Source organism: Lagopus muta, chromosome 1 (genome assembly GCF_023343835.1).
Source record: "Lagopus muta isolate bLagMut1 chromosome 1, bLagMut1 primary, whole genome shotgun sequence".
Classification (NCBI taxonomy): domain Eukaryota; kingdom Metazoa; phylum Chordata; class Aves; order Galliformes; family Phasianidae; genus Lagopus; species Lagopus muta.
The window spans coordinates 10,867,657-10,895,494 of NC_064433.1; the positions used below are offsets into that span (position 1 = coordinate 10,867,657).

The 27,838-nt window shown below is 38.0% G+C and overlaps 1 protein-coding gene across 4 annotated transcripts in view; it reads right to left on the reverse strand.

The window, feature by feature from the left end:
- Nucleotides 1-1,322: 1,322 nt before the first annotated feature.
- Nucleotides 1,323-27,838, reverse strand: part of CD36 (CD36 molecule) — a 39,056-nt gene continuing 12,540 nt past the window's right edge. For all 4 annotated transcript variants that reach the window (XM_048953530.1, XM_048953513.1, XM_048953520.1 and 1 more), the window contains exons 2-14: nucleotides 26,465-26,699; nucleotides 17,798-17,958; nucleotides 15,483-15,627; nucleotides 13,210-13,389; nucleotides 12,996-13,087; nucleotides 12,557-12,603; nucleotides 9,446-9,515; nucleotides 7,677-7,864; nucleotides 6,742-6,860; nucleotides 6,139-6,212; nucleotides 5,363-5,417; nucleotides 4,435-4,599; nucleotides 1,323-3,750 (exon numbers count right to left, since the gene is read on the reverse strand). In XM_048953530.1, the coding sequence (XP_048809487.1) occupies nucleotides 4,435-4,599; nucleotides 5,363-5,417; nucleotides 6,139-6,212; nucleotides 6,742-6,860; nucleotides 7,677-7,864; nucleotides 9,446-9,515; nucleotides 12,557-12,603; nucleotides 12,996-13,087; nucleotides 13,210-13,389; nucleotides 15,483-15,627; nucleotides 17,798-17,958; nucleotides 26,465-26,584 (1,416 nt within the window). In that variant the 5' untranslated portion in view covers nucleotides 26,585-26,699 and the 3' untranslated portion in view covers nucleotides 1,323-3,750. The remainder of the gene's footprint in view (nucleotides 3,751-4,434; nucleotides 4,600-5,362; nucleotides 5,418-6,138; nucleotides 6,213-6,741; nucleotides 6,861-7,676; nucleotides 7,865-9,445; nucleotides 9,516-12,556; nucleotides 12,604-12,995; nucleotides 13,088-13,209; nucleotides 13,390-15,482; nucleotides 15,628-17,797; nucleotides 17,959-26,464; nucleotides 26,700-27,838) is intronic.

Sequence of the window (27,838 nt, forward strand, 5' to 3'; positions counted from 1 at the left end):
TCAATGTTTTGTTGTTTTTACAGTTGCTAAAAATATATATAAAGTGTAAAATAAACATATTTCATTTGTTATTAAATTATTTAATATAATTACCATGTACAGCTGTGAATAAAACAAGTCCTTGACTAGTCTCCCAGTTAAAAGCATAGACAATGCAACATTTTTTTCTTTTACAGCGTAGTGGCATATTAACATTACCTTAACAGACACTGCAGGAAGAACAGGTTTTTAGAAAGGCTTCTAAAGCATTACTGCAGCTAGAAATTAAGAGCTGGCACACCTGCTATGGGTTGTAATTATGTAGGCTGGCATATTTGGGGCCAAGTCTGATTTTCATCAATGACTTTCACCCATAATGACCTGGAATGGGTGTGGAATATGGGATGAGAGCATAACCAGACTTCTCCCCCAGCCCAACCCGCTGGGCCAGCAGAGCCAGCAAATGATGTTGTGATGTGCTGCCAGATGTGCCAGCAGTGTGCCAACACCTCCATCTCTAAGGATGTGAAAGCAGGCTCCTCTCTGACCTCGGTTCCTGATGTGGCCTCAGAATTGCTTCAGTTTGGACATAAAATCAGAATCATTAAAGACCTTAAAGACCATCTAGTCTGTCAACCCTTCACCACCAAGCCCACTAAACTATCTCCCTACACATCTACACATTTCTTGAACACCTCCAGGGATGATAACTTAAACACTGCCTTGGTCAGCCTGTTCCAGAGCTTGGCCACTCTTTCAGAGAAGAAATTTTCCAAATATCCAACATGAACTTCCACTGGTGCAACTTGAAGCCATTATTTCTTGTCCTATTGCTAGTTACCTGGGAAAAGAGGCCAAACTCCACCTTGCTCCGGCCTCCTTTCAAATGGTAGTAGAGAGCAATAATGTTGCCCCTGAGCCAGACTTCTTCTCTCTTCTCCAGGCTAAACAATCCCAGTTCCCTCAGCTTCTCCTCATAAGACTTGTGCTCCAGACCCTTCTCTGCATTGCCCTTCTCCGGACATGCTCCACTGCCTGAATGTCTTATAGTAAGGAGCCCAAAACTGAGCTGTATTTGGTATGCAACATGCTGGCACATTTGAGTATTGGACATGCTGCCCCCAAAGTCTCCTCTTTTTTTGTAACCCAATGTAAAAATGCTGTATGTCATCATACTTCATAGGGCAACAAGAAATATGCGCATCCAAGTAGCAGTGATGTGCCAAACTACAATGACATCATAAGGAAGGCTAGGCACAAAATCATTCATTCATCAGTTTATAAAATCAGTATTTAGAAAAAGAAAACACACTCAAAACACCAAGGAAAAGAAATAAAATTAGTCCATTATTTAACACAGAATTTATTTAGACATGAAGGTCTCAGGAAGAAAAGTCTGAGCTTTATTTTATTTGTATTGAGTTCAATAACATCTCTAATAAATGTTTATCTCACATGAGTTTGAACAAATGCAAATAATTAACATTAGCCTTAATTACATCAATTAAGAATAACTGGAACCAACACTCTGAACAAAATAACAATTAATTTTAATTCAAGCACAGTCTAGGAGCAGAACATAGTTTGTAAGTCTGAACTTGCATTTAGATCAATTAGATTATACATATGAACAAACACATTTATGTGCATGCAAAATTGGGCCCTGAGACATTCAAAATCCTGGCACTTGTCTTGCTGGATCACTGCTGCCAGAGAACCACATCATGCTAAACCACACTAATAGAGTAAGTGTTAAAGTGGTAACAGTGGAATTCAAACTAAAGAAAATTTAGCTTAAACAAAAGTGTACCAAATTCAATCAAAGCACTGCTGTTGTTCCTCTGGTGAAAATATCTCACCATCAGGTTCTGGCACACAGAAAGTGTATGTATATAGATGTACACACATAAATATGTATATATAAAATATAGTGCATTATATATACATATATAAAATATGTAAAAACTTAGTGTCAGATCTTGAACCACAACAAACAGAAGGTGAGTCAATGGCTGTAATGGTACTCAATTTTTTTTTTACATGTCCATAGGACTCTAGGGATGTCTTCAGTTAAGTCATTGCCTAGGAAGCACAATGAGGAAGCAAATACATTAACTTTCTAAGTGAGAGCAGAACTTCTCTTTGGTGTCATGCTTCTTTCGCATTTCCTGCCCTGTTACTTTGCAGTTCCAGCTCATGACTGGAAAAAGCGACTCTCATGATGTAGTATGTAGACTTTGACCTCATTAATAGTCCTTGGGGATTTTTATGATTCATCAGCTCTAATGCACAACAGCTACACAACTTTGTTCACAAGGAACATTAAACATGATGGATTAAAACAAGAAAATTTTGTTGGGTTTTTCTCTTTCTTCCCAAAGGGTGAAAACACTTTACTGAATATACCTATCAAAAGATACTGTCCTTTGCTAGCAAGTTAAACTTTTCTGGATTAAAATCTATTATAGTACTATTTTCAAGCATCAGATTATCAGAAGCTGCACTGTGTTTGATTTTCCTTTTTCTTTGCAGCCTTATGTGGACAAAAAAATTGGAAGAAATCTTATGTAATGCAGAACTCAAGCTCTTGTTCTGAATTCACTGTCTCCATGCGACACCCCATGATATTCAGCATCTGTCTCAAGGACACTAATTTCAAAGATATGGCATTCAGATTAAATGAAAAAGTAAATCATTTGTACAGATGGCAATGTTTGCTACCTACCTACTGGCTGACACACTTCATTAACCAAATAATTGCACATACTTCCTTGTGGCAGATGGCCTGTCAGAGAAAAACTACAGCTACCTGTTCTCATTTATGCTCTAAATCAAAAATGTGGAACACTTTGATGGACCCTTTGGACCATCAAAATCATTATCTTTGTATTTCTTCTGTCTCCAGTATTCTGGGAAATTTTCTCTCCACCTTGAAGGAGATGTATCACAACACTCCCTAAGGGTTGCCTTTGGTGAAGTGGAGCTTAGGCAGCAAAGAGGCTGGTATGCAAGGAAGAGCCAGAAAGAGAAGCACACAGTAGAGAATACAAAGTGTAGTGGAGGATAGGAGTTAGGGAGTAGCTCAGATTACCAAGTATCTGTGGGGCCAAACATTGATGAGCACCATCAGCAAATGAATGACTGTGGTATGTGCACACACCATTTCTGCACAAATTGTATAAACCAGGTATTTTAGTGAGTCTTATTAATTTCATGTTTTACAGTTAGTAGCTTTACATACCAAACTTCACATTCAACACAATTCACATCCCTGAATAAAGGATAGAGAGCAGTTCAATTGCTGCAGTTTCTATTCCTTGAAGGAACAGAAAGAAACATTTAAACCAGAGTATCATGGCTTGAGCTCAAAGGTGCTGTCATTCCCTAGCCTGCGCTCAGAGCTAAAACATTGGCAAGGGTCTTTCCTTTGTCTTGTAGTTCCTGGTAGAAAAGAAGTAGCAACTTGCATAAATGACAGAGGGTGGACTAAATTCCAACTGCATTTCAACTTCAGTCTGCTTGAATGTCATTTAAAACTCATAACAAGGTTCATATAATCAGTTATTTGAAAGTATAATTTCCACAGTGATCTCTGATGTCAGAAGTGAGGGCCTTTGTAAATATCAGTTTATTTGAGTTATTCAGTTGGTCTTCTAAAATTGGAAAAGCCCACTGAATTCCATTGTATGTGGAATCATACCTTTTGTCACTGACTTTTAACATGCTTGACTGAAACTTCATCCTTTGTCTACATTTGAAGACTTTTGTTACCTGTAGTGAGATAAAATCAGAATTTAGCATGTGGTAAGGTAGGTCTTCTTAAAAATGGTTCTTTACTACAGCATAATCTTTTCATTGTAACATTTGCATTTCTGCTTTATTCCACCACCTGGTTATCCTATCCAGGACAGACCTATATTACATCCTAGTGGGCCAGCTATGTTTGGGAGGTGTTGAGGCTCTCGGCAAGACTGTGGAAAAAAGTGAGAAAACCTATCCAATGCTCCTGATAAGAAATGTAATTTAAAGTGAATTCCCTGAACCCCAAACAGGGATATGTCCTGGAAGAGTGCAGGAATCTACAGCTGAGTGGCCTTTGTCTCAAGGAAGTACTAGAAAGAGCTTCTGAACTGTTCAACGGCCTTAGATAAAATGTCTGTCTTCATGAAGTCACAACAATCACGCTGTCTTTTGGAAAAAAGAAATGTTGGTCCTATGGATTTAGTTCCCAATATCCTCTCCTGGGTATGCTGAGAGCATCCTAAAAAATTAACGCTTGGAAGAGAATTTGAAAACATTATCTAAATTATCTACATTTTCAACAGAACTGAAATAGTAACTGCTGAGCATTACTATCACTTGAAAAATGACAATTGATAAACATGTAATAAATCTGAACATTTTAAACCCTGGAAAGAAGTTGCTGCTGAGAACTGAGCCATTAGTGTTACTTACTTATTTCAATTTCTTTGTTCTGCATATGAAATAGGAACCCATGAATGCGAGGAACAGCACAGAACCTGTGATGATTAATGCCATCTGCACCACACCCAGTAAATGGACCCGACCGGTGACCTTATTTCTGAACATTTCTGCTTTTTCATCTCCAATAACAGCAGACTGAAATAGTACAATAAAAATGTCAGTGAAAGGTAAATATGCAAAGACCTCACTTGCTGAATATCTTCTTGGGATGTGTACATAGAATCACAGAATTATAGAATAGCTTGGGTGGGAAGGATCCTCAAAGATTTTCTAATTGCAATCCCCTTGCCACAGACAAGGTTACCAAACACTAGATCAGGCACTAGATCAGGCACTAGATCAAGGGCCTCATCCAACCTAGCCTTGAATACCTCCAGGAATGGGGCATCCACAACCTCTACAGGCAGTGTGTTCCAGCACCTCACCACTCTCTTAATGAATAACTTCCCCCAGATGTCCAATATAAATCTCCCTTCCTTCAGTTTAGAACCCTTTCCCCTTGTCCTATCGCTACCTATCTGGGTAAAAAAGTTGATTTCCCCCTAGTTTATAATCTTCTTTCAAATATTGTAAGGCTGCAATGAGGTCTCCCTGGAGCCTTCTTATCTCCGGGATGAACAAGCTCAGCTTGTCTCTGTAGGAGAGTTTCTCCAGCCCTCTGATCATTTTTTGTGGCCTTCCTCTGGACCCTCTCCAATAGCTCCTCATCTTTTCTGAGCTCGGGGTCCCAGACCTGGACACAATACTCCAGATGGGGCCTCATAGGGCAGAGCAAAGGGGGACAATGCACACATATCATAGCATGAGTTTAATTGATTAATTTCAGGGCAATAAGACAGAAAAAGTCTTGTTTGTTTGTGCTTTTTTGACAGTGAACGTATGCAGAAGACATACTAACCTCATTTAACCAAAGAATAGGGAAAACATAAGGTTTTTGAACTTTTGATAAAGCCCTGGAACAAGAAAATAAAACGCACAGAATGTTATTGTTAGCTTGTTGCATACACCAGTCTCTCTACTTAAGCATTTTTTCACCTTCAGTAACAGCTGTATCTCCCAGACATATTTCTATAGCAATTTTGGATTGAAAAAACAAACCTAGAGTTTCTAATAGTCATTTTACATATTAGGCAATTATCTCTAGTCTAGCCTTCCATGTGCAGGCAGTCAGAAGAAAGAAATGCTGGACGCATCTATGTATTGGAATAAGGGTCTGAAAATCTGTGTGGTATTCACCAAAGAGATGTCCAGAAGCTGTACACGGACATTTGGGCCAATGAAGAGAAGTGAAGCAGAAAGAGGACCCTTTACCCTTCTGACAAAATTCAACCAGTGTCAGAGAACGCATAAATCACATCTCTGAATTTATTACAGAAAAATGTATTTTCCTTTCTATTTCATTCTCTACTTGAGTTTTGTAAGAATGTTATTTTTAAGAACATGTTGCGCTGTAAGCTTCTGTGGGGAAATCAGATATGTGTCAATATATCTGGGCAGTGCCTTGCATACGAAGGCTGCTTTCACTGAAATTTATATTATCTGGGAAGTTGTGACTGAAGTTTTTGCGAGACACAGGAATACTTTGGAAAAGTATTCTCATTTCTTCTTTCTCCATTTCTACCAGTGTACTTTAACATGAAGTATATAAAAACAAAATAATAAAAAAATGCTTACTCAATTTTTGTTGAAGGAGTCACAAGGAGGTTTACTTGCAGTCTTTTGGCAAATTGCAGTGTAAAACCAGTGGTCTAAAAAAATGGAAAAAAAAGAATCCACTAATTTTATTTTTTTTTAATTGGATGCATAAAAGCATAAACTAAAAGCAGAAATTGTCTAAAAGTTTTGCACCAGTAAGTGATGTAAATTTAATTGGCAGAGGGCAGAAAACACTTTGCATCATATCTTAATCTTAACAAAGGTCAGATCTTTTCTTCATCTCTTTTTCAACTTTTAACTATTGAAACAGTAGTATAAAAGGAATAGAAAGTATCTCATGAAAAGAATTTTTAAAAAGCAGTTGAAAGTCATGGATAAACTTCAACACGCTTCAGAACTTTGTGCAATCTATTTAATCCTGTATTCCCAATGAGGAGAAATCAAAGCTTATTTTCCAAACTTTGAATGTCAGACTAAGACAAAGTTTTGCTCTAAATTTCCCCTGCTAAAAGCTTAACAGCTTTGTGAGCAGATCTTAAGAAAAGATCACAAAAATATTGCATTCTTCGCTTGTCCCTCTGGTAAAAGACTGAGTTAGAAATATTAAATATTTGGACTTACAGGCTCTACGTCTAGAAATGTCTCATGCTCCTCCTCATTTGGGCTCAGACCTTCAACATCATGCAATATAGATTCACTTGCATGAAGAAAATGTGGAAGAGAGATATACACTGGCCTTCCTATATGAAAGCAAACAAATGAAAAATTCATTTGAATCATTAAGCCTTGATTCAGTTCTCATCATCTGAAGCTATTTTCTATGCACACATGATTTGTCATACAGACAGAAAGAATCCTGAAAAAAAGTCCTTAATATCTCCTCTGTTTCCACCAGAATAAATTGAGATTTTTTGTGATTCTAGTCTCATGATGAGAATGTGAATGGTGAAATAAGTTGTGGTTACAAAATCCTGTTTCTCTGTGTCTATGCCATGGAGTTGGAAGCGTTCCTGGCTCCACACTGAGGTTAGGATCTTTCACTGTGTCACCCCATGCTCGTGATCTTTTTTCAGTAGAAAGCAAGCCTGAAAGGAACTCATGCTGCCCACCCTGCACCGAAAGAAGACTGTGTACATTTTATTGTACCAACATAAAATTAAGTTAATGGTGTCTCTCACTTGATGCATGTGCACATAGTTGTGTACACACCCACACATTGTGGGTGTGAATTATCATAAATACAAAGACTGTGACTCTCTGTCTTTCATATAGTTCCTATATATAGTTCCATTCCTTTCTGTATGCGTATTCCTGAGAAGTTCAGTAGCAATCTTCAGTATCATGTCTTTTTCTTCATAGTGCCATGCAAGACAGAGAAATATTATAGCCATCATTTTGGGAAATAAGGCTACAAAAATGGAAAGCTCTCACAGGTAGCCTGTGGAAAAGTGTGCAGATAAATACACTGCTGGATCCTAGGGCAACACTTCGGCTACGGGACACATGCTTTCTCCCCAATCAGATAACATGTTTGGAGTATCAGGTCCCTGCCATACCTGCTTTGCAGGAGCTAATGTCTAGGACTCCAGCCAGCGTGCAGTTCTGTGATATGACCTGATCTGTACAGAAGCAGTAGTTATCTCCAACATCAATCGGTGATGCAAACGCTTCACGAGGAACTGTGAAACGATACAGTGGAATTCCCTTCACGGTCTTCGTGGTCTGGTAAACTCCATAGATTGATCTGAATATAAAAGAGGAGAAATGTCACTTGGGTTGAAAATCTGAATTTTGCCTCTGAAAAGAAAGAAGTACTTCACAAAACCCATGTTCAGCAGTTTGTAAGGGCGTTCCTCAGTAACAAAGATTATTCTGTACAGTCACAAAGGGGTGTACTCACTCAAAGATAAGCACAGTAAGACACAAAAAGGCAGATAAAAATACCAATAAAGAATATATACAAAATGAATACACTAAGAGCTCTTTTTTGCTACACTTTTCTACAGTCATTGTTGTAATGAAATGTTTGATTATTTTTTTTTACTACACTAGAGATAGTTAACAATATATATGCTCTTGATTACAGTGTTTTCCTGACCTCATGTTAAAGATTTAAGCTTTATGGTGCTGGCAGCATATTGGATATTAACTTACTCAACTGCATATGAGCCAAAATACCACTTCAAACTGTTTCGTTGATACATTACAAAATAATAAAGAGATATGGTTGGTATGCAGTAATCTAACCAAGGCAGCAACACTTTGTATTGAAGCCAGAGGAAAGAAGGATTCTGCATTCTGCCTCTTGCAACACGGTGAGAAACTTTTCCATTACCTTGTTTCATCCCAGACCTTTGGGAGGTTGTTATTGTCCTTCTTTGTTCATTAATTGTGAGAATTATATGGTCAGAGGTATCTCTCAAATTATGCTCCATTAATCTAAAGAATTTTATAATTTATGAATTGTAAGTTTCCTTTTCCATAACTTGAGAAACACTGCCCAGTTTTGAGATACGATTACTTCGCAAAAAAATAAAAAATAAAAAAAAAATCTGCATGTAAAAACAGTGATCTTTAAAAGCAAACAATTCACAAAACATATGATCTACTTTATCCCTTTTTAAAAGGAAGCAGATGTTTCCAGGCAGCAAAATAAATACTGGGATCGAACCTCCCAAAACAAATACACTCTGATGCCCTTAGTATCTCTTCAATTTGATTTAAGATATCTCACTGGAGAACTCAGAGACACCAGATAACCAAAACAGAAGAAGCATGCTGAAAAGCCATCAGCATGGGATGAATTAAGCAGGTTTGTAAATACATAAAATATGTAAAAATAGCCTGTGAGAAAACAATTTTGAGTATCTAGAGGCTGACAGCAAATTCTCCTCTGCATAGATAATGTTCAGCAGAAATCACCAAAACGGGCCCAGCCAGTCCCTGCAGAGGGGCGAACTGCCAGCTCAGACCACATAGGCAGGTGAGGGGCTGTCCTGATCCTAAAAGATCAAGTCTTTGAACCTTGTGGGTTCCAGTGTCTGTAACACTTCATAGCAGTGTCTCCCTCTGTAATAAGCAAAGGCATTCCCAAATTACACACCTGTAATTCTCTGAAATGAAACACACCATAAATAACTTACTACCTGACACAAATGAAAGTGGTAGAATTAAGCTCACGAGCGCAGCTCACACATTAAGTCATGTTTAGGTGGAACAGTTATGTGGTACTGCCTCAGCAATCTAAGCTCCAGCAGAGATCTCTCCAAAATGAAAGAACACTGGGAAACACACACGCATGCACAGCAGGAAGGGGCCAGTGTACCTGCAAATGTCAGAGGAGAAGAAGCGTAGTACCTGATTCTTCTTAACAAATGGAGGAAATGATGCCCCATCTGTAAAAAAAATAATTAAAAAAAAAACATTAATTAATTTCTAGCTCAATGCTCAGATGTTACTTTCCCATAAAAAAAGCTAAAAGTAGCCGTAATTAGTCATTTGTAGAGAAAATATTTATGTCAGTTATTGTATGATGGCAAGTATTCCACAGAACTGTTTTTGAGAGTGAACCAAATAATAATGGCAGCTTTTTTTTTTTTTTTCTTTTTTTTTTTTTTTCCCCAAAGTTGACAATCTATTTATTCTCAGAAAGAGCATGGCACAGGCTGCACAGGGAGGTGGTGGGGGACACTGTCCCTGGAGGTGTTCAAGATGTGGCACTGAGGGACATTGTCTGTGGATGTGGTGGCATGGCTTGGGGTTGGACCGGTTGATCTTAGAGGTCTTTTCCAACCTTAGCAATTCTGTGATTCTATGATTCTATATCCTTTGCCTGTTGTGATAAGACAAGGGAAATGGTTTCTAAGTAACAGAAGGGAGATTTAGATTGGATATAAGGAAGGATTTCTTTCTACTAAGGGCATTTGAACAGGTTGTCGAGACAGGCACTGAATACCCCATTGCCCCATCCTTGGTGACATTCAAGGATATTCAAGACACCAGGCTCTGAGCAACCTCATCTAGTGGCAGGTGTTCCTGTTCATTGCAGAGAGCTTGGACTAGGTGACCTTTAAAGTTCCCTTCCAAATCAAGTGATTCAAGGACTAGGGAGGTACTCTCTTCCTGTACTCAGCCCTGCTGAGGATACATCTCAAATACTGTGTTAAGTTTTGTGCCCCTCACCACAAGAAAGACATTGAGACCCTGGAACGTATGCATAGAAGGGCAATAAAGCTATGAATGTTCTGGAGCACAAGACTTACAAGCACCTGAGACCAGGGAGCGGGGATTGTTTAGTTTAGAGGACAGGAGGCTCAGGGGAGACCTTATTGCCCTCTACAACTACCTGAAAGGAGGTTATGGTGAGGTGGGGTTGGTCTCTTCTCCCAGGTAATGGTGATAGGACAACAGGAAGTGGCCTCAAGTTGGGCCAGGGGAGGTTCAAGTTAGATGTTGGGAAAAAATTATCTGAAAGAGTGGTAAGGTGCTGAATTGGGCTGCCCAGGGAGGTGGTGGAGTCACTGTCCTGGAAGTGTTCAAGAAAGATGTAGGAGTGGTACTAAGGGACAAGTTTCAGTGGGCAGCAATGGTGGCAGTGAACAGTTGGACTAGAATGATCTTCAAGGTCTTTTCCAACATTAATGATTCAATGATTCTATGGTCATCAAATCCATAAAAGCAGAGGATAAAAATACAATTCCTACTTAATAAGAATCCCAATATGTGCTGCCACTGCTTCAGTGTATATGTACTCTAAGGCCTTCTAGAGATTCTTGGTTCACTTGGAGTTCAGCTAGCACCTAGTGCTTGTAAGAAGTGCAGCTTTTGTCTTCAAAAGTGCCTATTTAATAAAAAGTACTAAACATTTTTCACCCAAAACTGCTCAACTGGAACTCCTGAGAGACAAGCACAGGATGTCCAGAGAAAGAGCTTTTTCTGATTTCTTTCTCCCATTTGCCATGAAGAGAGCAGCTTGCCTGCTTAGAAGCATACTTCTGCACTACATGCATCTAGTGTTGAGTAAGAGGAGTCTCACCCATTTTCCAAGCAAGGTGTTGTAACAATCTTCTAACCAGTACATTTGTTACGTCTTGCTACAGCTCAGTTTCTTAGTCAGCAATTCTAACCAAGAAATGGAAAACAACTGTGCTATCTTTGAATCTAGTTGGCAAGATCCAGAAAGCCAAATTACACACTGCTGCTTGCCCACTGCTGACAGAAGCACTTTTTCTTAAAGACAATCCAAGATTGTCCTGGAGACATGCTCTATTGTAAAATCTTGGCAGTGTTGGAATGTTTGCAAATACAGACTCATTTCAAACTGTATAAGTGTGCTTATTTAGACTTTTTATCTCGTTGTTTACTTTTGCTCCGAAAATGCTGTGCTCTGGTGTGAAAGCTTACAAGATGCAAAGGAATTCTAACTCACATGACATTTTAAACCTGCTGATTCTCTAAATATATATCCCCTCCTTAGCAGTCATACTGAGTGCTCATGTAAACTGTGCAATGACCTTTGCCAACAACAAAACTCTCCTCACTTTCAAAGGACTGAAGCACTCAGTCCTGTTACCTGAGTGTGTTTATTCCATCACTTGTAGAGAAAGACAAAGCTAACAGTGGAAAAAAAAATGGATTTCAGGTTTCATAATAAAAAAGGTAAATTCCAGAACCTAAGAAAACATTGCTCCTAATAAAATTACTCCGCAAAAGAAGAAATTATTCCTGTTTACAGCCTTTCGGAAATTCAGATTCTTGGGAAGTATTTGAGATACTTCAAAATGAACTGCCAAGTTCACTCATTTATACCACACTGCATGTGGATGTGGGGGGGAGTGGGGATGGGTTAGGATTAGGGCTACCTTTCTTCTTTATCCATTTTCACTTGCTACTACCCTTGTCACATCAATTTCTTTTCCTATCTCAGGAAAAACTTTTCTGTCCATTCTGGTACATGTAATCTTAATATTCAACAACACACAAAAAAATACATTACTAAAAGGAAAATACACTGTTTTTCAAATGCTATACCAAAGAGAAAGAATCTTGCTTATATTGTAACAGACAGATAGTAGAAACAGTTAGATCCTTGCTTGTTCTTCTTCCGCACCTACTCTAGCTGGAGTATGTTCAAGAATATATAAAATAGTGTATAACATAGTGTATAATGATGTATAATATATAATGGAGACAGATGTATGCATATATAGTAGCAGCAGTGTGTATACATTTGTACTTATATATAGATATTTAACTGCAGAATACACGACTCACAACCCAGGGGGTTTAACTTGTATTTTGTATCTCATTGGATTGCAATATTGATATAATTATATTAATAATTAATATTAATATCTTGAATATTGCAGTATTAACTATATCTTGCAATATTAAGAAATGACTTTCAAAAAGTTTCAGAAAGCTTTAATAGACTCACCAGTGCCGTTAACCAAATCACAGTGACCTTCCCAGTAAGATAGATTCCTTTAACATAAAAAAAGTCATGCTTCATTAATTATAACATGTAAATCATGTCATTATTACTAAGCTTCACTGCTCCATTATAAGCCTGATTCGTTAGCAATGACACAGAACAGAAATAAATTCCATTCAGATAAACTATATGATACAGTAGAATAGGATAAATTGGATGTGCCTATTTAAGTACACAAGGCAGAAGCAACTATTTGGAACAAAGAATCAATAACTGTGTTAAATCCAAGCTCATAACAGAATAATGAATAGCCTGAAGATTTATCAAGCTTTTCTTGAATTATTTATGAGTTTCCATTTAACTGTAGCTCTTAGTGAGGCATGTTTTAAAAACCACACCTTGGAAATACGTACATTTTTTCATATATACAACATCATGATACCTTTTGTTTTTATAACTTTCAATTATTGCTGTTTTGCTTATGTCTTCTTTCCCATTATACACTCTGTAAAGTCCATCAGATGTCCCATTATACTGTAATAGACACAAGAAGGAATAACAAAATACTGTCAGATTTTTCCTCCTCACAGCAGCAGCCTTAACTTTCATTCACGGAATTGTAACTGAATCATTATCTCTTCCCTGGTTTCACTTACCGGGTAGAAGACTCCCAGAACTGGGTCCAAGGGGAAGGGAACCTTGCTTAAGAAGGGGTCAGTGTATCCCCATAGTATTTCTTTCACTGTTCTGTTCTGCAGCATGTTTGATTTAGAAGATTTAATCCAGGTATTTAAAAGTAGTTGGATGAAATTGTTCGTATAGAGGGCAGGCGCAGCCTACAACAGCAATAAAATTAAAGTTTGGATGAAAAATACAGAAAGACTCCAAATCTCTGGCAAAGCTGGTAGGTAATGTGGATACAACTCACTGTAAGTTAAATTTTTATTTACAACTGACAGTCATTAACAAAATTGCTGGATATAACTTAGCATAAAACCAGACTATTTGTCTTCAGTGTTTACACAAGTTCACTAGGTTATCCTTAAACTCTTTGAACTTCAGGTCCCAGTGCATATTACATGGACTGTACCACTTCTCATTTTGTTACCTATTGTGTCCATATGTCACATACACCAGCCTCACACACATGCCTTGTTACCTGTTGGCTGTGGTTTAAACTTAATATGGTGAAGAAATTATGCTATCAACAATGTGACTGTATCCTGAATAAAAACAATTAACTGCTGAAGTACAATTATTTTTTAATCAGAAGGTATACATTTCTGCTCTGGAGGAATACATTTCTGAAAGTAACGTGTCCTTTCCAGAAAGTTTTAATTCTACATAACAGATGAACTTTTTCTATTCCAATGAAGAATGACGTATTTTACCAGCAGTAATTGCAACAAATTTTTCCAGAACAATGTAAATATGTTCCTAAATCCATCAGATAGCTTGTGGAAAACAAGCAGAAAGAATCTAGGTTGGTTCATGTGGTGAAGTAGAAAATTATGACAATTTTGATAAGTAAATCATAGAATCATAGAATGGTTTGGATTGGAAGGGACCATTAAGATCATGTAGTTCCAAGCCCCTGCTGTAGGCACGGACACCTCCCTCTAGACCAAGTTGCTCACAGCCCCATCCAGCCTGGCCTTGAATGCTTCCAGGGAGGAGGCATCCACAACCTCTCTTAGCAACTTGTTCCAGTGTCTCACTACCCTCACAGTAAAGAATTTCTTCCTACTAACTAATCTAGATCTATTCTCTTCCAGTTTAAAACCATTTCTGCTTGTCCTGTCATTAAGCATTCTTATAAAAAGTTCCTCTCCAGCTTTCTTGCAGGCCCCCTTCAGGCATTGGAAAGCCATTATATGGTCCTGATGGTTTCCCTTCTCCAGGATGAATCTGTGTAAGAAAAATCTCTTTGAGCAAGCTCAGCCTAGGCTCTACAGGATCCTTCTGTGTTCAGTGCTACACAGAAAGTTATGGAACAGCCAGACAGAAAGTTGAACTCCAAGAGACAGAATTGATCTCTCTTTTGCTTTTATTTTTTAAATCTCCCTTAACCCATGAATCTTTCATTCTTGCCTGAATTCAAACTCAGAGCAAGCAGCAAGCATGAATATGGAAAGATTATGAGATAGAGATGTATATTCAATTCCTCTCATGGTTAAGCATGAAAAACATCTCCCTTGATTTCATAGTATTTTCACCACAAGGTTATGATGCAGAAGGTGGTCTCTACTAGACTGTCATCAGTGCTGCCACACGAGCTAGGCATCACCTCTCTGGGAATCTAGACTTATCCCAGTTTGGTTCTGAACACAAATATGGAGCTTGAGTAATCTGTCCTTACATACCCCGACATAGCTACTTCCAGGCAGGAGCCTATGTTTAGATCCATAGAGTTGCATGGTTCAAAATGAGGGGAATGAGCTGTGTTCATGAATGCCATGCATGAAGGACTTTGATCCACCAAAACAAAAGCAACTTTCTGAAAGGAAGTTGCTAGCCCAGATTAGAACATAGACAATTGGCCATTATTTTCTGTTTAAACCAATCACCTCTTCATTTTAACACCAGCATTCACTCTCACAGTTATCCTGAAAACGCACAAGTAGGAACCACAGTGTCATCAGGAGACATTCCAACAACACAATCATGGCTGATAATAATTCTTTCCTACACAAAACTTGCATAGGAGGATGCTGTTTGTTGCATTCTGTCCAGGCTGGTGACTTTGCTTTCATTGGCAAGAATAAGTCAGTTTTCTTTTATAGTTGAGATTACCCTGGGCATATGAGGAAACCTTAATGTAAAAGCCATATGTCCTCGGAATGCGCATTATTAATGCTATATTCTCCTCTTTTTCCTCCACTATCTCTACATTTAAATGTGGATATTATGGATTGGTTTCTTGACTTACAACAACAGCGAGGTTGAGGCACGTGATGGTGTCATTTTCTGTCCCAACAGACATATCAGGTTCAAAACGAGCAGCGTTAGGCAACATGTAAGATATTGTGCCATTAGAGTTTTCTGTGATATTTTCTTTGGGTAAATATCGCACCCTTGAAATACAAAATAAAAACAGAATATTTTAAAATCTGATGTTTGCATTAACATATAATCAGACCTGACTGAATTTCTTTGAACACTTTTGAAAATAAATGTTCACCATTTTATAGCCACTAAAAGATTCTAAAGTTTCATTTGAATATTTGTAAACATGTACTACACATTTCTCTTGTAAATATTTCCTTAATGCCTAACGGATTTTTGCTTGACACTAAAATTCAAACAAACATTTCTTCGTAATTTTTTGTTTCAGTAATCAGCTCTGTATCTTCCTGTATTCTGATCTGAGTTAGTTAAGTTTCATCACATTTTCTGTCTAAGATTTTTAATTGTTGCATGCTCTTAGAATGGAATTACTCAGAATTGTTAATAAACACTCTTGAGATTCGATATGTTAGGCTTGTGTTCCAATGAAAGAGATTACAGGTTAAATCTATAATGGAAATCACTTTGTTAACATTTCATAACCACATGGAGATCTACAAGCAGTCTTTCAACACCACTAAGAAACACAAAAGCCTTCTCTTGTGTGTTTGTAAGTGCCTATATTTCTATTAGTCAATCACTGAGGCACAAATCTCCACGCTGTTGCACTCCTGGCTCTGTCTCTTTACATCTCCATCTTCTTTCTGACCTCACTGTGGGAGTGGCATTCAGGAAGCACTGTATGGGTTCGTCTACACTATGGGACCACTAAGTTCATACTGGCTCCATTCTGGTATGGATTCATGCTCTATGAGATCTTACAGCCTGGATGTGGGGGAACCAGAAACCTCAGAGCACATTTACCTACAGTACAGATGTAACCAGTGCAGGTGGACTATACCCCCAAAGCAGCTGGATCTTTGCTTCTTAAGAGTGTTTTGAGAGCATGCCACTTTAATTAATGGCCTACTGTGTAAAGGAGCTATCTAGAAGTTTGAGAGGTTTGTTTTCTAATGTCACATATAACTGGAAACAAAAGACTCAAAAGTTTTCCACTTCTGAAGAGAATCCTTGGGATAACTGCCATGTCAAGATCAGTTGTTCTACTTTGCAGTAAGTTATTAAAAATTCACAGGGTGATTGAGAAAGAGACCCAGCGTTCCAGACATTCAAGTAGACCTGATATCTCTGATCATGGGACATATCTTTCACTTCACAGGTGAGCATGAGTGCAGCAGTAAGAGTAATAGACATCATTTCTTACATAGCTTTATCTACACATGCAGCAGACTTACTCCTGAGAGGATACGAAATCCCACAGCATTCTCATGTTTAGTGAGAATTCTCCTTCAGCAGTATTTCTTAGCTGCTTGGTTTCCTGGCTCCTGTGTTATCATTTCCTTTGTAATGTATGAACAGGTAATGTATCCCAGGTAATGTATGAACCAAGATATTCGAATGATAAATTAATCTTTCAGGCATTAAAGCACCTCACCTTTAGATGCTGCAGTCCAAAACTATCTTTGCAAAAATTTTGTACACCCACAAAGATATTAAGAATGAAATAACCTATTATATTAAGAATGTCGTAACAAGAGAGCCAGCAACAGGCAGACACTAACCAAGCTTCATGATTTGGGAAGCATCAACTGCTCCTATGTCAACTTCGGATTTAAAATCAAGCAAAAGCTTAATTAAAAGTTTTCCTGAAAGAGGATGGACTCTGCTCTTAGGTAATGCATTAAAAAAAAAAAAAAAGAAAGAAAGAAAGAAAAAGAGGGAAAAAAAATTGGAAACAAAAAATCTGTACATTAAAAATAAAGATCAATAAAACAAGACACTTTATTAAAATAAATATGTGTGATATGTAGCTGATAAGACAATCTCTCATTTTCAAGGCACCTGGCATACTTTTCTAAGTGGTGGGCAAACACTGAAAAGCAACCAATGAATCATGCCTATGTGTTTTTATGGTAAACACCTCCCCACTTGGCAGTCATTTTTCACAAGTACAAACAGCTTCATACCTGGATACCTACTTTATATTCTTTTTCCAAATGTGAAACAGAGTACAGAGAGTGCTTGTGATTGCTCTGCATAGCTGCAAATATTTAGGCATTTTTTACAAGTCTGACTAAAATAGGATTACGGGCTTTCAAAAACCATTTTTAACTCAGCAGAATTTTGTCTAACAAAACTTCTGATAGGATATATCATTTAAGTGGGGACTCTGCTTACCTGTATGTGTAAGGCCCTCTTTGTTCAAGTTTTGGACGTGCTCCGGAGTTCAAAACCTCTGATGGATTTTCCACATTAAAGATCCAAAACTGCCTGTAAACAGAGCTTCCTGGCACAAGCCAATTATCATATGCAATGGTACCATTTGAAATGACAACTTCCTAAAAGGGGAAAAAAAAACAGTTAAGACAACAACAACAACAACAAAATGACTGACAAGTAGTGCTTATTTTCCAAATATCTATAGAGGGTTCCTAAGGAAACAGAAAAAAAAAGCTGTTCTATCATCAAGAAAAGGCGTTCGGCCAGCATGTGAAGGCAGACTGACAAAACTAAGTCCCTCTAAAATCAGTGAGCACAAAACTGATATAATTTCTACTGTAGCCCGTAGAAAGCTTTCCTAGTGCTGTGGGTGCACATTTCCTTAGTTTCCCCCTCTAAATCCACTGATGACTTCTAAGCAGAAAATCTTTCAATTTCTGAATCTTATCCAGCTGTTTTTGAAGTCCATAAGCTACCTTTCGTACATTTGCCAGTATCCCACAGGAGAAGATAAGCACTATCTCTGATCACAGCACTAACACATGTACTAAGTCATTTTACAGCCAGGGAAAGTGAATAATGCTTATGTAGGACTATTTTTTGTCAGCATATTCTTGTGGCTGAGACTGACACTCAGTATGAAATCTCTGTTTCACTAGAGTGGTTTCCCAGGTTCAGAAGATAAGGACAGAACAGAAACATAAGGAACAGGTAGGACACTGGGAATTGTTACGGAGTGACCAACAGCTTTTTGTATGGCACTCAGACATACTACGATAAATGCATATTGAGTACTTGGGACTGAAAAGTGAAAGTAAGAGTTTGAAAGTATATTTCCCATATTGACAGGTATATCTGCTCTGTCTAGTCTACATTAGATTTCCATGTAATTTTCATAAATAGCTGGAACAATACATTTTTGTAAATCCATTGGAGGTAAAAATTTAGAAAAGGTTTTGCAATAGGAAGAAAATTCTAAGCAGGCTATCTGCAACCCACAGTGTACTTTCTAGCTGAGTTGTGCAATATTATTTAGTTAAGTTTCAGAGTTTACTTGAGCTACAGAAAAGAAAGAATTGGAATCTTCCAGAAAGTTATGCAGCAAGAAAAGACATTTTAAATTACAATTTAAATTTACTAGATTTTCTTTTTATCTTAATTTTCTGATTCTAGAGTTTCTTTAGCAAACACCATTCAAAAAAGAATAGTACTAATTAAGAACCGCTGTTTGACAAGTAAATGTGACCTCCTGAAGAAATGACAAAGACAATGTTTTGCCTGAGAAAAAGGCTGTTTCTGTAGTCTAGCTGCAAATCCTCTGCTGGTAATATAAGGCATTGAAATTGTTTTCCAAATTTCTGTTATAATTCACGTGCATTTCTATGTTAGGGGAGGGAAACATTTCCACTGCAAATGTGTTATCAGCCTGAGGGCTTGCACTCAGACCTAACAGCTACAATTCCCTTCAACCTTGTCTTGCAAACTCTAGGAAGCCAAGGACTGTTCCAGCTGTGATCCAGAGTTGGGAAAGCCATTCTCTTCGTGAAGAGAGATTTTCCATGGTTTGGAAATTAGCTTTTCAAGTTTCACAGATAATTACTCAAAGGATCTGGGAGAAACAGGTCAACATAAAGACTGGAGGCTGTCAAATGTGATATCCATCTAAAAGAATGGCAGGAAGAAGGATTCAGGGAATTACAGGCCTGTCAGCCTGACCTTGGTGCCAGGGAAGGTCATGGTGCAGATCATCTTGCATGTTACCACACAGTACATACACAACACTCAGGTAATCACACCCAGTCAGCATGGGTTTATGAAAGGCAGATCTTGCTTGACTAACCCGATGTACTTCTATGATAAGATGTCCCATTTAGTGGATGAAGGAAAGGCTGCAAATTGTTGTTTACATGGAGTTTAGCAAAACATTTGATACTGTTTTCCACAGTCTTCTGGAAAAACTGGCTACTCGTGGCTTGGATGGATGTACTGCTCACTGGGTAAAGAATTGGCTGGATGACCAGACCCAAAGGTTCATTGTGAATGGAGTTAAATCTCACTGGTAGCTGCTCACAAATGCTGTTCCTCAGGGCTTAGTATTGGGGTCAGTCCTGTTTAATATTTTTATCAGTGACCTTAATAAGAGGATTGAGGTACACCCCCAGTAAGTTTGCAGATGATACCAGGTTGGATGGGAGTGTTTATCTGCAGTAGGGGCAGGAAGTCTCTGCAAGAGCAATCTGGATGGGCTGGATTGATGGACTGCATTCAATTGTACAGCATTCAGCAAGGGTAAGTGTTGGGTGGAGCATTCAGCTCATAGCAATCCAACGCAGTGCTATAGGCCTGGGGAAGAGCGGCTGAAAAGCTGCCCAGCAGAAAAGGACATTGGAGTCCTGGTCAACAGCCAGCTGAACATGAGCCAGCAGTGTGCCCCGGTGGCCCAGAAAGCCAATGGTGTCCTGGCATGCATCAGAAGTAGTGTGTCCAGCAGGACTGGGGAAGGGACTGTCACTCCGTACTTGGCTCTGGTCAGATCACACCTCATATACTGTGCTCAATTTGGGGTCCTTCACTATAAGAAAGATATTGAGTTCTTTGAATATGTGCAGAGAAGAGCAATGAAGCTGTTGATGAGAATAGAAAACCAAGACACATGAGGAGGAGCTGAGGGAACTGAGGATGTTTAGTTTAGAGAAAAGGAGGCTGAGAAGATGCCATTACTCTCTACATCTCCCTGACAGGAAGTTGCACTGAGCAGTGTGTTAATTCTCCCTTCTCACGTGACAAGTGATAGGATACAAGGAAATGGCCTTAAGTCACAGCAGAGGAGGTTTAGATTGGATATCAGGAAGAATTTATTCACAAGAAGAGTGGTCAGGCATTAGAACAGACTCCTGAGGGAGGTGGTGGAGTCATCATCCCTTAAGACATTTTAAAAATGGGTGGACATGGTTTTGCACTGGGGTTGTAGTGTTAGGTAGATGGTTGGACTTGATGATCTTTAAGATCTTACGCAAACTTAATTATTCTACTTTAGTGTAGTGTAGTCTGTTCATGTGCAGCTCAGCCTGCTAAGGGTCTGCTTGTGTATTGTATTCAGCAAGGTATTTGGATGAGAGCACAGGCAAGAATTTGACCTCCTACTTCTGTGCAACTGGGACAAGGGAATGCTCAAGGATTTCTGGAAGTTACACGATCAAGAAGACAAACTAAACTCTCTGTAATACAGTCTACAGCATGTAACAGGCACAAAATGAACAGAGGAGTTGCAAACTTGGACAAAATTTGAAAGCAGTGTTACTGGCTTCTTAAAACCATTAAGGTTTCCCTCCCACCCCTTTTTCCTCCTATAACCCTTTGCTAGGTATTATAGCTGCACAGAATGACACACTGACTCCCCCACCACTGCAGATCTTGCTTAGAGATGCTGGACATCTCCTTCCTTGAGAGGTGCAGAAGTAGCATCCTATCTGACCTCAGCTTTAGACATTAGGAGCACTTTGCATTTATTCTGCAGTGATCGTATCTCATATGTACTATGTACTTTCTTATCAGTCAAGAGCTAATTTGCTTTTCACCTAGAAAGGTGGAGTGACTCTCCCTTTCTTTTCATGCAGGAATAACTGTGTCTGTGTTATATGCTTGGGAAATGCTAATGGTGAAAAATGATCTTGGATATTGTACGAAGAGGCCCCAGGGAGTGAAGTAGCAGGGCAGCCAAGCTGAAGTGTGCTCCCTTATGGATTTGCAGCCCATCCACAAAATGGCACTACTACCACATGGAGGCAGCTTTAAGAGGACAGCCAGTCTATCCTGACAGCTTTGCAGTTGAAGGGAAAGACCTACTACCAACTCCTGGACCTGATGCATTCACCTTCCCCTTGTATTGGGCCAGTTCTCATTCCTCCAGGAACTTTATCTCCTTTCTGGACTGGAGGAAGACTATTTCCTTTTTTTATTTTGTTTGGTTACTTTTCTGCCAGTGAGCTATTTGGCTCAGCTGTGTGGGAAGGGGTGAGGATCAAATGAGAATCAGGGTTTAAACATGGGAAGCAGAAGAACAAAAGAGGGAGGAGAAGGAAGGGAGTAAGACTATTCTTTTTATTGGCATTTGGCCATTATTGTAACACTTTTTTGAAAAAGAAGGTGCGTACATTTTGCTGCCACATATTTTAAGAGTGAAGATCATGGGTTAAAGTGGAAAAAAATCCAGAAGCCTGTCCTTATTCAAGTTCTCATTTAATAGCACTAGTGTACCCACACCAGCAAGTGTTTGGGCTTTGGCTGTCTGATCACTTGCAAGGCCACCCCTAAATACTATCCCTCTCTGTAGCTGGCTTCACATATACTCACTTAGTAATTCTGCTCTGCTTTTTGTCCACTATGATTTTATGAAAGATGGAGTAATATGGGAAACAAACAATTCACAACTGTTAATATGAAACAAGTCTCAGCTCCTTAGTTATAGAATTGTATAATTGTTTGGGGTGGAAGGGACCTCAAAGATCATCAAGTTCCACCCTGCCTGCCATGGACAGACATAAATACGTCAGCTCCTAGTATCTGTCTCTAATTCCTTAAGCAATATTTAACTATCGTTAGCAAAAGCAGCTATACAGAATGCAATTGCTACACAGATAAGTTCAGCTCATGACCTACATATGCAAGACTGAGTGACAGCAGGAGGAACTTTAACCCCCTTGTCTTTCTGCCATTTTTCTACTGATGATGGGTCAACCAACAATACACAAACTGAAGGCTCAGGCAGTCAACAATAGAAGCCTGCTGTATTTTACTGCTTTAGACAAAAATCAGTAATTATGATTTCTTATGGAGAAAACTGTACACAATCAAGCAAAAAAAAAGTCACAATTCTGGGGGAACAGAAAGATGTTGTGTGTACCTTAGGCTGCAAGAAAACTGCTACTAGTTTATCTCTGTGTGCTGCATATTTTAGGCTGCAAATGCAAGCTGGGGATAACAACATGGTCCTGTGAAACTGAAGTAACTAAATTCCATAGAAACAATCTCCCATTTTGTAGCTGAAAGTAGGAATAAACATTTATTACTTTTTATGTCATGATAGTTCTCCCACGTATTAGACTTCCTATTCAGGCTTTGTTGAATCAAAACTTTGAGTCCTTTTTCAGTTCTTGATCATAAAAAATTATGGAAGCCAATCAATTTTACCACTGCTGAAATATATGTTATATGATCATGTATGTTTCTGAAGCCAGCTGTTGCTTTAGTTTCATTGGTTAAGATAGAGAAGTTGCATATGTCTTTCACAGAAAAAAAAAATAAAGTGTGTCCTATGCCTCTGGTACCCAAAAGGCAAAGATCTGGCCAATCATGTATAACAGATGTGTAGAGAGACAGATGCCTAAACACAGTAATTAATAGCTAAAACTGATAGCTTTCCTTCAAAAATAGCAGAAGCTAACCTGAGGACTCCACTGAAATAGTAGAGCACTGATGTATTATGACAAAATATTCTGTATTATCAACTCACTAGGAGTTTAATATATTAAGTAATATCATGTAGCTTCTCTTAATCTTTTGAGTTTGCATTCTGGTAAGCAGCAAAAGATCTTAGAGAAAAAGTGGAAAATAAATCACCTAACAATGGCTTTGAATGATTAGACTTAGCTGGAAAAAATAAACTTGATTTTTCAAAGTTAATAATATTGTATTTAGGGGGAGAAAGGCAAAAAATATTGACGTGGCTCAGTTATACATCAGTTATACATCTCCTTTCAGCAGAATCAGATATAAATTTTCTGATCGATTGTTTTGAATAGACCTCTCCTTTTTTTTTTTTTTTTAATGTTAATGAAGGTATGAAGGCGATTTCAGTGAAAACAGGGTTGGTCTCTTCTTACTTGTGACAGGACAAGGGAAAATGGCCTCAAGTTGCACCAGGGGAGGTTTAGGTTGGAAATTAGGAAAAATTATTTACAGAAAGGGTTGTTAAGCATTCGAATAGACTCCCAAGGGAGTCATCATCCCTGACTGCGTTTAAAATCCATTTGGATGTGGTTCTCAGGGACATGATTTAGCAGTGGGTTGTTAGAGTTAGGGTAGTACGGTTAGGTTGTGGTTGGACTTGATGATCTTGAAGGTGTTTTCCAACCTGAGGAGTTCTACGATTCTATATCACATGACAGTGAGCAACATAAATGTATTGAGTCATACAGAAATGTATATTTTGATAGCCTCAAACAAAATACTTTTCGTAGAGGTCTTCATGGAATGCTATCTTTGCCTACTGGATAGGTGCAGCTTGGGAAAACAACTTTTGTTCCTTTGGTTCTGAAATCAAAGGTGCCTTTAAAAAAAGGCACCTTTCGCTGTATAGGACCAATGCTGAAATAGTTTGAAATTGACCTTGTTTAGTTAATCTCTTGCACAATGCTACTGGTGGTTGTTGTCATCTTTATGCCTCACATCAGATGAAATGGAAATACGCATACTTACAGATCGTATCTTGGAAAAAATCTTTTTTTTGTTTGTACATTTGTTTCTATTCTGCAGTCTCTGTTGACAAATTCCAATGAAACTGCCACTGAAATTTTCTTTAAAAAACAATATTTTCTATGAAATTTTCTTTAAAAAACAAAAAGCTTTAGAAAAAAAAATAGTATATGTTAATATTTATCTTAAGCATTATAACAGTGAATAAAAAATATTTGTTATTCTTGTTAGCAATTTCATTTACACAAGTAAATCAGAACTAGGAACCATTCTATGTCTCTGGGTAGACTCAAGACCCTCTTGCGCATCTCCTGAACTGATCTTGTATTTTAGCTGTATTTATCTTTTGAGAAAAACAATTGCCTTGCAGTCTCCTGGTCTCACTGAATAATCAGCATGATAAACAGAGAAGAAATAATCCAGTTTGACTTGTGGTTAGAAAAACCATCCCTATTACTTAAATAAACAAAGACTCTACAAATTTACTCTTGTGTTATTCAGATTAATTGTGGCACTGATTTTCATTTTTATATACTTCTGACAAGTTGTCTCGAAATAGTTACAAACATCTGAAACATGATCGCAATGCAGAAAATTATAAAGAGGGAAAAGAAAAATTACCCTGTCTAAAACATTACTAAGAATTTGTGCATGTATAATACGTAGATATTTTCAAATTATGCTGTATAACTGGTCCATTATTACAAGTAAACAGATGAACACAAAGTAAACAGATGAACACAACATTTGCATTGTGTGTAATTTGCTTCGAAAATGCTAACTGCACAAGACAACATTGTGGATTAACTGAAAGAAAATTTTTGGTATAAGGAGATATACATTCTAAAATAACACGTTTACAAGAAAATTTTCAACTTCCTCAATATTTCAATCAGTTGAAATTATTTGCAGTTGTAGACAATGTCTTTTTTTTTTTTTTGTAAAATACTAGAAGGTGGGTGAAACTTTATGCAGAGACACTCCTCTTTTTCAATTAATATTTTTTTTATATTTTTCTATGAATCTGATAAGATCATGAGAGAATACAATGGATGCTAAGAATTGAATTGAATGCAGAAGACTTTTTTTTCAGGGTTTTGGTTTTTTTTAGTCTTTTTTTTTTTTGTCCCCACAAAGTGATGGTGGAATCTAGGCAAGGCTTCAATAGGCAATGAAACATTTCCTGAGCATGTATCCAGTTCTCTGATTTATATTGCTGATGAATAAATTATGTCCAGTCTACCAGAAAGGTTTTTAAATATCTCTCTCCAAAGTTTCCAGCACATTCAACTTCACAGCAGATCTGTTAGGAAGCCTAACCAAAGCTTGATTTCTAACTGTTGGATGGTCTGATCAACCAATTTTAACTGGTTTCCATGGCTTCCATGGTCATTTCTTTTCAGTATGGCTTAGACCCACAGTTATGTACTCATTTTGACAGAAGATTTAACAAATTAACTTTGTATTTTTAACTACAGTCAAAACTAGATTCTAAAGAAAATCAGGTGAAAAGAGATTGAGAGAAAGAGGGAAATGTTTCTGCATGAGGTCTACAATACTCCAGTTATTCTTCACACTCCTTAAATCAAGAAAAGGTGTGTGGTGAGATTTTGTAGTCTTATGAAGCAAAGCATGTTTCAATTACATAGTCACAGAACATGATCTGAATGAACTGAAGAGTAAGACTAGATTCTGCATTAGAAATTTGTGTAGGTTATGTGTAGTAAGGAGTGCATAGTTGCATGAAGTGCATGCATAAATGCATGGAGTGAGTCCCAATTTAGAAAAAAAAAATGCAGAAAATCAGTTGGATCAGTATAGTGGTAAAAGAAGAAAACAGTAACTATTGTAATTGTAATAAAATTAAATAGACTGAATTATATTAATTAAAATTAATCTTGAAAAAATATTTTACCTTCTCACTCAAATCATGAAAGAGCCAGCAAATGTGGTAATGTAATTAAAATATTAAAGTAAGTGCTACAGCAACTATTCCCAGGAAAGTTTGGATTGTACACTACATAAGGCTTTAAAAAAAGTTAAAAGAAAATGAAAAAAAAAAAAAAAAGGAGAAAGAACAAAAGATTCAGAAATAATGACTATTCAGGAATCAGAAAACCACTGGATTGAAAAAAAAGAAATATTTTGTACCTTTTTTATTGCTCTGCTTATGAGGTTATCTCCAACTGGTATCAGAACTCCTCCAAAGATGGCCAGCACAGCACCAATGACAGCCCCAGTAAGGAGCCCACAGCTTCTATTACAAGTCATTCCTCTCCTTTGACAGGGTACAGACAGGAAACGTAAAAATATCCTTGTTGCAGTTCTCCAAGCTTTTTTTCACACTTCTTGGTCCCAACAGACTCACTGATCTTCGTGAGAGAAGCTGGTAATGTACACAGAGAGTGAACAAAAATTACATTCTAAAGGTCAAAAATACAAAGTACATGAGATGAAATAGGTAGGAAGATAACATGTCAACAACAGTCAGATAGAGGGTAGCAGTACCGGAAAAAAGTTTTATACACATTTGGCATGCTAGTCACTTGACACATACAACAATCTGGTTTTTCCTCATTTTCTTAAAGGCCATTACATTGTTTCATTTGCTTTTTTTTTTTTCCTCTCTCTTTTTCTTTGTGTTATGGCTCTGTAGTACAAAGGAAAACTGTCATAACAGTACTCAGATGACATTCTTCCTTAGGAAAACACTTTCTCAGAAATCTCCCTGTTCCAAAGCAGGAGGTTATAGCCTTCAGCCTTGATCACAGCCTGCAATGCCCATGGCTACCACTTCAGGCAAAATCAGGAGTTTACAGCACTTGTGTAAGCTACCCAGGCTAGGCCTGCAACACACCTTAGTAGATATGGCAGTCTCTAATAAGAGGCATCAACAAAAAGTCTGTCTTCTTGTATCTCTGTCAGTCCACAGTCTACTACTGAAGGGATAAAATTTTTGTTTCATAGAATCATAGAATGGCTTGGACTGGAAGGTACGTCACAGATCACCCAGTTGCAACCTCCACTGTGGGCAGGGCTGCTGACTGTTAGATCAAGCACTGGATTAGGCTGCCTAGGGCCCCATCCAACCCAGCCTTGAGCACCACCAGGTATGGTGCATCCATGAGCTCACTGGACAGCCTGTTCCAGCACCTGTGAAAAACTTCTCCCAAAGTTTCGGCAACTTCAAGGCCAAAGCATTACCGGGTTTTCCTTGTAGGAGTTGAATTCTTACTCTCAGCCATCCACCCCACCAGCTGATTTCACCAATCTCAGTTGCTTTACAGAAAGGCAGACTTCTTAACAACTGTCTAGGTATCGGTCTTTTGAGTGTATAACACCTTATATTTAATTCAGTCTCAGAAAAAAAAGAAAAAAAAAAGAAAAAAAAAAGTTTTTAATTATCCATTGGGAAACAACCTTTGCTGGCAGTATGAGTTTAAGTATCTTGAGATCTGGCCCCTATCTGAAGATGTAAGAAACAAAATCACAATGATACCAGTGCTGTGAAATGGTAACATATAA